Source organism: Kogia breviceps, chromosome 12, assembly GCF_026419965.1.
Source record: "Kogia breviceps isolate mKogBre1 chromosome 12, mKogBre1 haplotype 1, whole genome shotgun sequence".
Lineage (NCBI taxonomy): Eukaryota > Metazoa > Chordata > Mammalia > Artiodactyla > Physeteridae > Kogia > Kogia breviceps.
In genome coordinates this window covers 79,399,422-79,411,462 of record NC_081321.1, presented here as the reverse complement: position 1 = coordinate 79,411,462, position 12,041 = coordinate 79,399,422, and the positions used below count along the sequence as shown (strand labels likewise).

The 12,041-nt window shown below is 40.3% G+C and overlaps 1 protein-coding gene across 2 annotated transcripts in view; it reads right to left on the bottom strand.

Moving 5' to 3' along the window:
* CFAP54 (cilia and flagella associated protein 54) overlaps positions 1 to 6,991 on the bottom strand; it is a 281,143-nt gene extending 274,152 nt beyond the window's left edge. For both annotated transcript variants that reach the window (XM_059082492.2, XM_059082493.2), the window contains exon 1: positions 6,608 to 6,991. In XM_059082492.2, coding sequence (XP_058938475.1) covers positions 6,608 to 6,936 — 329 coding nt within the window. In that variant the 5' untranslated portion in view covers positions 6,937 to 6,991. The remainder of the gene's footprint in view (positions 1 to 6,607) is intronic.
* Between the last annotated feature and the right edge of the window lie 5,050 nt (positions 6,992 to 12,041).

Here is a 12,041-nt window from a genome sequence, read left to right as displayed (position 1 = left end):
ATCCACCATTGTATCATACAGAGTAGTTTCACTGCCCTAAAAATCGTCCGTGCTCTGCCTGTTCATTACTCCCTCCCCACTAACCCCAGGCAACCACTGAACTTTTTACTCTCTCCATAGTTTTGCCTTTTTCAAAATGTCATATAGTTGGAATCATATATAGGTAGCATTTTCAAATTGGCTTCTTTCACTTAGTAATCTGCATGTAAGATTCACCCATGTTTTTTGTTTTGTTTTTTTTTGCGGTACGCGGGCCTCTCACTGTTGTGGCCTCTCCCGTTGCGGAGCACAGGCTCCGGACGCGCAGGCTCAGCGGCCATGGCTCACAGGGCCCAGCCGCTCCGCGGCATGTGGGATCTTCCCAGACCGGGGCACGAACCCGCGTCCCCTGCATCGGCAGGTGGATTCTCAACCACTGTGCCACCAGGGAAGCCCACACCCATGTTTTTTCCATGGCTTGATAGCTCATTTCCTTTTAGTATTGAATAATATTCCATTGTCTGTATGTACCACAGTTTATCAGTTTACTTACTGAGAGACATCTTGTTTGCGTCCAAGTCTTAGCAATTTGAGTAAAGCTGCTAATAAGATACATGTGCAGATTTTCATATGGACATAAATTTTCAACTCCTTTGGGTAAATACCAAGGATCACAACTGCTGGATTATATGGTAAGAGTGTGTTTAGTTTTGTAAGAAAACATCAAGCTGTCTTCAAAAGTGGCTGTACCAGGCTTCCCTGGTGGCTCAGTGGTTGAGGGTCCACCTGCCGATGCAGGGGACACGGGTTCGTGCCCCGGTCCGGAAAGATCCCACATGCTGCGGAGCGGCTGGGCCCGTGAGCCACGGCCGCTGAGCCTGCGCGTCCAGAGCCTGTGCTCTGCAACGGGAGAGACCACAACAGTGAGAGACCCGCGTACCGCATTAAAAAAAAAAAAAGAAAAAGAAAAAAAGTGTCTGTACCTCTTTGCATTTCCACCAGCAGTGAATGAGAATTTTCCTGTTGACCCACATCCTTGTCAGCATTTGGTGTTGTCATTGTTCTGGATTTTGGTCATTGTAATAGGTCTGTAGTGGTATCTCATTGTTTTAACTTGCATCTTCCTAATAACATATGATTTAGAGCATCTTTTCATATATTTATTTGCCATTTGGATATATTCCTTGGGTAGATGTCTGTTAAGGTTTTTCGCTCATTTTTTAAATCAGGTTGTTTCTTTTCCTAACGCTGAGTTTCTAGAGTTCTATGTATATTCTGGATAGTAGTACTATCAGATATGTCTTTTGCAAGTATTTTCTCCCAGTCTGTGGCTTGGCTTTCATTCACTTGACAATGTCTTTCATAGGGCAGAAAATTTTAATTTTAATGAAGTCCAGTTTATCAGTTCTTTCTTTCATGAATCATGCCTTTGGTGTTGTATCTTAAAAGTCATTGCCAAACCTATGGTCATCTAGATTTCTCCTAAATTATCTTCTAGGAGTTTTACAGCATTGCATTTTACATTTAGGTTTGTGATCCATTTTGAGTTAATTTTTGGAAAGGGTGTAAAAGTCTGTGTCTACATTCAGTTTTTCACATGTGCATGTCCAGTTGTTCCAGCACCATTGTTACAAAGACTGTCTTTGCTCCATTGTATTGCCATTACTCCTTTGTGAAAGACCAGTTGACTATATGTCAGTCTGGGCTCTTTATTCTGTGCCTTTGATCTTATTTGTCCACTCTTTTGCCATACCACGCTGTCTTGGTTAGTGTAGCTTTATAGTAAGTCTTGAAGTCAGGTAGTGTCAGTCCTCCAACTTTGTTCTTCTTCAATATTGTTTTGCCTATTCTGGGTCTTTTGCCAACATGAATTCATTTCATTTTCACAACTGAGATGCATAATATCAGTATCCCAAATATACAGTTGATGAAACTGAGGCAGGGTACATCTATGCTCATAGCCAGTATATTACTGGGCCTTCCAGTCCTCTGGAATGTGAACTCCCTGAGGGCAAGGACCTCATGTATATTCATTGCCCAGCCCCTAAGAGTAGTGAATGTGTAGTATATGTCAGTACTCAATACATACTTGTTGAAAGAATGAATGAATGAATGAATAAATAAACGACTAGGGAAAAGAATTCCTTGTTCTTATTTTTTTTGCTTTTCTATAGAGAGTTCCAGGGTTCAAATACCCAGTCAGTTTAGGGCTATGCTTCCTACATGGTTTCTGATCAGAATTCAAAGGGTAGCAGATCACTGCCTGTTTTGTTCACTCATTTAGTTAATATTTACTCCTTCTCCCTCTCTTGGAAATTATTAATGCTTCTAGGAAAAATCCAAATTTCTCTTAGCAGTCGTCCAATCCTATCTCATAAATTTCTAGATAAGAATGGTGTTATGGACTGAATGTGTGCGTTCCCTCAAAATTCATATGTTGAAGCCCTAATCCACAGTGGAGCTGTATTTGGAGAGGGAGACTCTAAGGAAGTAATTAAGGTTAAATGAGGTCATAAGTGTGGGGCCCTGGTCCGCTGGGATTAATCCATTCTAAAAAGACACCAGAGAGCTTGTTCTCTCTCTCTCTCCCTCTGTCCCTCTCTCTCCCCACCCCCTCTTTCTCTCTCTCTCTCTCTCTCTCTTTAACCGCCCCCCCCCCCTCCGCCCCGTCTCTGTCTCTCTGTGCTTGCACAGAGGAAAGGCTATATGAGAACAAAGTGGACATCTGCAAGCCAGGAAGAGAGCTCTCACCAGAAACTGATCCTGCTAGACCCTCCTTGTCTGGGACTTTAGCCTCCAGAACTGTGAGAAAACAAATTTCTGTTGCTTAAGCCACCCAGTCTACGGTATTTTGTTATGGCAGCCCAAACTGACTAATTAGTAATTACTACTTAGTAATTAGTAGCCCAAGCTGACTAATACAGACAGGAAGCTAAACTTAAGGACTGAAGATGGCTCTAGTATCAATATTTACCATGTACATGTTGGGGTATTAATGGAACAGCCTCAACAAAAACATGTCAATTAATTCATTCAGGTAATTAAATGATAATGACTGACTGACAAGGGAAGAGGGGGTACAGGGTATTCCTACCTTCATGGACTGATTAATAATATTTAGGGGTAGGAAAATATATACATGTACCATGTAGTAAATAACCATGCCAAATAAAGAGTGTGGCAAATACAGCCCATAGAATTTTAAAAAGGTAAATGTGTTCTGCTTTGTTTGTTTGTTTGTTTTACCCTTTTCATGTTCATTTGCTGCTTCATGAAATGCTATAGTATTAGAATAAATATAACGAATCCAAGAAATTCACCAAGTCTTGATAGAATTCTTAAATTATGTAGATGAAAGAGTTAATTCTTCCAAACCTTACAGATGACATAATGATGAGTAGGTTTGTCACTCATAAAAGAAAAATACCAGCTTCGTTAAATCAATCAAGGTTGTATAATAAGAGAATTTTTTATAAGTGTACCATAAGTTCAAGTTAAGACTACTCATTGGGAATGGCTTACATAATAATTAAATAAGGAAAATATAATACATACTATGTAATGTACATCATTTAAGAAAAGAATGTTAATATATTTTGGTTTGCTATTTGATTATAGCTGCTGTTGGATACTTAGAGTTTTCTAAAATAAAAATCATAACTGTATAAACAGAATATCAAAATTTTATGTGCTTATAACAAAAGCATACCTTTAAAATATATCACACTCTAAATGTAAGGACATTGCTGATATGATCAAAATCTGTATTTTAGATAAAATGAATTTTTATGCTTACAGAAGTTCCTATAGTTATAAAAAGAAACAATTTTTGATTTTAAAAAATAACCATATGTCAAATACATTGTAAAAGCAACTCCTACCTCCTGTACTCCTAACTGGTCTCCACATTGCCATCATTGCCCCATTTGGACAAACTCACCAAAATGTTTTAAAACAAAAATCAGGGCTTCCCTGGTGGCGCAGTGGTTGAGAGTCCGCCTGCCGATGCAGGGGACATGGGTTCCTGCCCCGGTCCAGGAAGATCCCACATGCCGCGGAGCGGCTAGGCCCGTGAGCCATGGCCGCTGAGCCTGCACGTCCGGAGCCTGCGCTCCGCAACGGGAGAGGCCACAACAGTGAGAGGCCCGCGTACCACAAAAAAATAAAAAATAAAAATAAATAAATGGCTAAATATGTGAGAGGTTAGATGGCAAAGGTCCACGTCAATCCTTAATGTTTGTGACTCTCTGTTTAAAGATGGGGCAGATACTGAATTTACCAGTTGACCCAGGTCTACAATTATTGAGAATGCAAGGGTAATTCCTGAATTCTTTCAATGCCAAATATTCATTGAATGTTCACTATGTCCCAACCCTCAGGGTAGGTGTTATAGCAATGAAAAAGAGACTCATCGTCATCAGTGAGCTTACACATTCTAATCAGGGAGATAGACAGTACACAAGAAAAGAAATAAATACAAGTATAAATTGATGGGTGAACCTGCATTTGATATGAAAGGCCACTCTAAGGAGGTAACAGCTGAGCTAAGACCTGAAAGAAAAGAAGGAGCCAGATATTTGAAAAGTTAAGACAAGAACGTTTCAGACAAAGGAGGCACCAGATATAAAGTCCCTGGGGTGAGAAACAGAAGAATCTGTTTCCCTATAAAGTCCTGAAAGAGAAGTGAGGGATGAGCTGAGATGAGAGAGGCAGTCAAGGCCAGAGCCTCAGACCCTGGAAGACGCCAGAAGTAGTCTTAATTTTATTCTAAAAGCAAAGGGAAACAGAAGTCTTTAGATAGGGGAGTGGGTGATTTATTTATAAAGGTCACCCTGACTGCCATGTGAAGGATAGATTTGAGACTCAAGTAGCTGCAGGGAAAATTTGAGATGGTGATGGTTTGAACTGGAATGTTGGTAGTGGAGATGGGAAGATAAACTGCTATCTAAGGCACCAAAAGAGAAACATTTTCAAGATAAATATATGTAGCTTAGCTACATAACGGGCTTTCCTTAGTCAGTTCTTGGTTCTCATCTTTCTTGGCCCATCAGCATGATTTGCCACAGTTGATTGATCATTCCTTCCTACTTAAAACACTTTCTCTACTTGGCTTCCAGTACACCACACACTTACTGGTTTCCCTCTACCTCTTTAGCCGCTCCTTCTTAGTCTCTGCCAGTTTCTTATCTTCCCAACTTGTCAATGTTGGAGGGTCCCAGGATTAAGTCCATGGACTCTCCTCTTCTCCATCTGAGCTCACTCCCTTAGCTATTCCATCAAATGTCAAAGCTTAAATATCATCAATATGCTGATGAATGCCAGTGTACTTCTCCTCTGACCTCCAGACTCAAATGTGCAACTGCCTATATAAGATCTCTGCCTGGATGGTGAATTACATCCCAATCTTAATATATCTAAAAACTAAGCTCTTCATCTCCCTCACTTCTGCCCAAAACCTGTCCTTCCCACAGTCACGATCCCACCCCAGGACCTTTACACCTGCCATTCTCCTGTGTGGCCAACTCTTTCTACAGAAATCCTCATCACCTACTACCATAACATCTTCTCATCTTTCTCAAAGGTCACTTTTCCTGACCATGCTCCCTGCCATACCATTTTAAATTATAACACCCATCTGATATCCTCATCTTCCTCCCCGCTCTCGTTTTCTCCCTAGCACTTATCTCCTTGTAAAATAATTTCCTTACATATTTGTTTAGTGGCTGTCTGTAGTCACAAAAATACATGCTCCATAAGGCTATGAATTTGTATATCTTTTAACTTGATGTTTTCCTAGTTCCTGGAATAGAACCTGATATTTAGGAGGTGCTCAATAAATATGTAGTTAAATGCATGAGTGAATAATAAACATAAGTTAAAACTATTTCTTCATATTAAATACATGGATGAAAAATATAAGATAAAGCTATTGGCTATTCTGGTATTCTTTGCCACTTACCTACATTTCTAGCTGTTCAGTTTGCAGTGTGTTTTGACTGGGAAAGAAAGATGGTAACACAAACAGGAAAGAACCATAAAAACAGGTAGTCTGCAGTTCAAGATAACAACGTGGTGGTATAATTCAAAAAAAGGCAAACGTGCAAAATGAGTCACAAAATCAAGAAAAAGTCACTGTGATCCTAGTAACAATATAAAAAGGAATGAAGTACAGATGTTCACAGAATGACATACTTCATGGCATCAAGAATTAACTTTTTCATGAACCTGAGCTACCTCAAAGTTATTCCTTTTCCTTCATATACAAAATTGTACCCACAACATGGAAAGTTGTGAAAACTGTGAGTGAGCCAAAAATTTATTGGCATAGATGAGCAATTAGAAGACACTCAGAAACAGAAATGGTGAGTTATGAAACATTTCTTTGTTGATTTTTATTCTCACCCAAGCAGGAAGCCAAATTTACCAGGAATTAAGGATTGTAATAGCGATGAGTCTCCACTTCTTAAACTTTGTTTATATCTCCAGGGCCCTTTGGCCAGGTTCTGAGTCCACAACACTGACCCAGCTCCGGGACCACCACCTGCATCCTCAAAAGCATCTCCTCCTTTGGCACCGGGAGTTGCCTTTCTCCAGACAGCGACCGCCCCAGAGCCCTGCCTCTGCTTACCAACGCCGGTGGAACTCATGCTTCTGTTCCTCCGTTGTAGCTAAAGCCTTCTTTCTCTTCATAAAGCCTAGCAACTCCTGGATCTCCTTCTCACAGGAGGCCAGGAGTGGGTTTTTAGCATCCAGCGGCCCATAAAACACTGCGAGGGGCAACAAGTCCTCGCAGCAGGTCGAGCGAGGCAGTGGGCTCAGAGAGCTCGCCTTTGACTCCAGGGGGAACTTTGAGATCGCAGTCGAGGTCGGGGGCGGGGTCGGCGGCGGTCCTGGCGGCGACACAGCCGTGGGAGACACGTTGGATGGAGAGGTCGAACAGGTACCTTGCGTCGCCATGTTGACCAGACCCGGACCTGACCAAGAGTGTGTGTACACGCGGTTGCCTGGCGACGGTCTCGTGGCAACCAGGCATCCCATGCGCGCGCTCTCGGGAAAACACAGTGGCCCCTGGAGGGCAAAGGAAGAAAAAACCCAGTTCAGAAAGCATTGTTGCTCCTGAGGTGATTTTGCTCTCTGGCTCATCGCTGTATGAGATGAGAAAGGAGAGAAGGTTCTGGGCAGAGAACGAATAGGAGTGCCAGAAACTTAGGATCACAAATCCAAACTACACTTTTTCCATTTCGATCACTTAATAATGATGATCATTAATATGTGCCAGGCATTGTTCTAAGCATTTGGAACATAATCTCATTTACTTCATTTAATCATCGTTATAGCTTTACAATTTAGGATATTATTAGTATCTCCATTTCACAGTTTAAGAAACCAGAGTTTAGGGAGTTTAGTCATTTGACCAAGGTCAGAGTAAACCATAGGGTCAGGGACCAGGTCTCAGCCTTCTGACTCCAAAGCCTGTGCTCAAAATGAACAGGCTATATTGACCATCCCCTAAGACTAAGCTTAACAGTCGAATTGAAATTAGTGTAATATCTGACAGCAGTTTAAGAATGAATTGCATGCAACTGATCCATTCTGGTCTCTCTTTTTGGACCCTGAGGTCTGTAACTGCAGATGATTTTGGTGTCTAGTAGTTACAATTACTCTATGTTTATTCATTTGTATTTCAGCTTTATCCTAATTATCACTGTATTCTAAATTCATGAGCATTTTACTCAGCCTTAACCTTTGGATATTAATGTGTACTAATACTTGAAGTGTTAACTCTCTAAAGACTTTTGCATTTTATTTTTTTTTTATTTATTTATTTTTTTTGTGGTATGCGGGCCTCTCACTGTCGTGGCCTCTCCCGTTGCGGAGCACAGGCTCCGGATGCGCAGGCTCAGTGGCCATGGCTGACGGGCCTAGCCGCTCCGCGGCATGTGGGATCTTCCCGGACCGGGGCACGAACCCTTGGCCCCTGCATTGGCAGGCGGATTCTCAACCACTGCACCACCAGGGAAGCCCGACTTTTGCATTTTAAACAGGGATTTTAGGAGACTTTGCTTCTGAAGGGGAAACTATGGCCTCGAGGGAAATATTTGGGGGCAAGGGAAGTTCTTCTTTCCCTGCATTATGGGCAATAGTAAGTTTATTTATATATTTAAAGTATGAGTTTCCAACCAGTACAGAACTTGCTTTCTTTATAAATTATGCAGTGCCAAATATTATCTAAGAGAAGGATCAGAAATATTTGATGGCTTAGGAAAATAGGTCTTTAACACTGAAAACTGTTACTGGTTCTGTCAAACTTAAAAATAAATAAAGACAGTAACCGTAACACCCTGTGAGCCCAATTTCCCATTTAAGATTAAGAAGCTTATTGGACCACAGCCTGATTTCTTTCAGGTCTGACCTAATTTCTTGCAGACTCTATGGACCTGTGCTAATTTGTGAGTCTGGCCTAATATGTCATGTGTACTATACTCTAATATTCTTTGAAGGCAAATGATGATGATTTTGCTTTTCAAGGCAGGTAATTATGGCCCAAGAACCTTCCTGGCAAGCAGCGAGGTGCTCTGACACCAGACTGAAAGGAATTTAATTCTCCAATCAGGATGTAGAAATCTTCTTTGATCAAGATTTTATCTTGTCTCTAAGTGAGCAGGAAAAATGTTAAGACTTTAAAGAATTTAGGCCTAAAGAAATAATTTATCCTTGGAGCATTTACAAAAAGTATTAATAGACCTTTTAAAAAAAAATCAGCTTGGTAAATTCTTTCTCATCTCATCTTCTCCTTGTTCTTACATAACAGATGTGTCCACTTCAGATCAAAAGCTTGTGTAATTTGCCACTGAGTACTATTTTTATACTGGCGAAAGTGAAGCTGCAGGATAAATGTAAATTAAAGTGGTCAGAGAGGAGGAAAGAAAATAAAAATAAAACAGATAAAGTGGATTTCTCCCCACTTGATCTGGCTGCTCTCAGAAACAAGCTTTCATAGTGCAGACACATTTCAAAGTCACTGGTAGAAGAAAATGTGACTAATTAAATTCAAATACTTGAATTATGAAACATTGCGTCTTAGTCATTTCCCTCCTTGCACACACTAAAGTTGACAATGCATAACTTTCAGTAGTTTTTGAAAGCTTGTCTGCATATTTAAATGGGTGCTATACTCTGAATCATCATTGTGGTAAGATGGATATTTTCATTTTCTTCAGTTTAAATTATATTTAAATCATTTTAAAAAACATTTTCAAGATGCTATCTTTCTTGTAATGAGATGCAGCTATTAGAATATCTTCTCTATTTCCTTGTCACTTTGCTTTATTCTTTTTACTGTAGTGAAAGAATAGAGCTCTGTAACTGTCTGACACGGCTAAATAATGTAAATAGCTTCCTTATAAATAATGTAAATTGCTGTTTCCTTATAATTAGTGTCTTTGCAGGCTGCAAGGATCCTTTTTGCCCATTCAAGAGTCTTTATCATTTAAAGTTACTGTTAGAGAAAGAATAAATAAGGTTAATACTCTTTCTATTCCTAATTTAGATGTTAATCATTTGGACTGTCCCAAAAATGTACATTTATATGGCATTTTTTTGAAAAAAAAGCACAAAGATCTCCCTTTCCTACCTCACTACCTAATATTTAGACTTTTTTAACTTCATGCTTTTGTTCAGTGAAATACAGCCATTTCTTTAGTGTGTCACAAATGCATAGATGAACCACACATTCCCTGCAAGAAGCAGATGGCACATATGCAACTAACCCTGAAGAAGGCTTGCTGTGAAATATGCTGTGATAAAGATCTTTTAAATGTTGTAAGAACCCCAAAAAGAAGCTTGGAATTTGAGAGAGAACAGAGGATTCTAGAGGAGGTGATGTTTTAGCCCTGAACCATAACTGTCCTTCATTAATAGAAAAATCCTTGCAATAGGGATTTGCCTATTTACTGTGATAACCTAGCACTGAAGACTGGCCACTGGCAGAGTATATAAATGAGTGAATGAAAAAAAGTAAAATGAACATTTAGAAGGATATCCCACATCTCTACAAATAACCCAATTTTGTTCCTTTTTATGGCTGAGTAATATTCCATTGTATATATGTACCATAGCTTCTTTCTCCATTCCTCTGTTGATGGACATTTAGGTTGTTTCCAGGTCCTGGCTATTGTAAATTGTGCTACTATGAACATTGGGGTGCATGTTTCTTTTTGAATTATGGTTTCTCTAGGTATATGCCCAGTAGTGGGATTGACAGCCTCTAGAACTACATGGTAGTTCTAGAGACTGTCATACAGAGTGAAGTAGGTCAGAAAGAGAAAAACAAATATATATTAACGCATCTATGTAGAATCTGAAAAAATTTGTATAGACAATCTTAATTACAAAGCAGAAATAGAGACACAGATGTAGAGAACAAAGATATGGATACCAAGGGGGAAGTGGGGGGTGGAATGAATTGGGAGATTGGGATTGATATATATACACTATTGATACTATGTATAAAATAGATAACTAATGAGAGCATACTGTATAGCACAGGGAACTCTACTTAATGCACTTTGGTGACCTAAATGGGAAGGAAATCCAAAAAAGAGGTGAATGTATGTATATGTATAGCTGATTCATTTTGCTGTACAGTAGAAACTAACACAACATTGTAAAGCAACTATTCTCCAATAAAAATTAATTTAAAAAAATATATCAATAGCAGATTCAGACTAATAGAAAGACCAGATAAAGAGACTGTTTGGGTAAATTAAACAGGTTTAGGGGCTTCCCTGGTGGCGCAGTGGTTGAGAGTCCGCCTGCCGATGGGGGGGACACAGGTTCGTGCCCCGGTCCGGGAAGATCCCATATGCCGCGGAGCAGCCGGGCCCGTGAGCCATGGCTGCTGAGCCTGCGTGTCCGGAGCCTGTGCTCCGCAACGGGAGAGGCCACAACAGTGAGAGGCCCGCGTACCACAAAATAAATAAATAAATAAAAATTAAAAAAAAAAAAAAACAGGTTTAGTTATTACAGGCTACCAGTGGAAGTCAGTATAGTAAGGATATACAACAAAGACATCAGCAGCATTATCCAGGACAGATGGGAATATAAATTTCCAAAACCTAACATCCTCACCAGTGTTACACAGTCCTGGATGGTAATATCCCTGCACCTTTTAAGTCTCTGATGCTTGAACAAATGTCTGCAGTTCCTCTGGAGTGCAGTATTGCTTCTAATTTAATACTTTGGTGCATGGACAGTTTCAGATACTTCCACTTGGCTCTGCCACCCACAACAGCCTTAATGACACAGGTTAGGGACGCTGTGTTAGGGTTCTGCTAAATACTGCATCTCCCCTTACATCAAAGGTTCTGGGTTTGTGAACTGCCTGAGGTCTGGAAACTAGATGAGGAACCACAATTTTCCATTGCAGCAACTAATATCAGACTTTTGCTTACCATTTCTTGAGTTTTCTGATTATACATATCAAGCAGCACCTTTGTTGCCTGCTCATCCATCTAACTTCACCCTGTAACACCATGACTCATTAGCTAACACCACATATCCCTATAGGTAAAGGTACCTTGGTTGTCACTCTAGCCTGGCCGTCCATTATGGTAATTACATCTCATGCTGGCCTTTGTCAACTGCTACCACCTGGCCTTTGCCATTCTGGAATTACATCATCCCCACGAATATGATGAAGCTAAATTTCACGGCAGAATCCCCCACTGTCAACCCTGGCCCACAGAAGACAGAAAACGTCCAGGCTTCTCCAACAATGCTGGTGCTCACCTCATTGCTGCGTTACTTACATCCTCAGTGGAGGTAATATCCTCTGGCCATCTCAGAAAACATAGCCAAGCAGTGGGTTCTTAGGACATACATAATAAAATCCATTCTAACATTCCTATCTCTCTGAGCTTTCTGGCCCTTTCTTCAAAATCATTTCAAGGAAGTTCTGCATCTTCACTTCATTTGGTGTAGAAAATTATCAGACCTGCACTTCCAGAAGCCACCTTGATATGTTATTAGGAATCCTGAATCATGGCTGAGTACCCCCATAT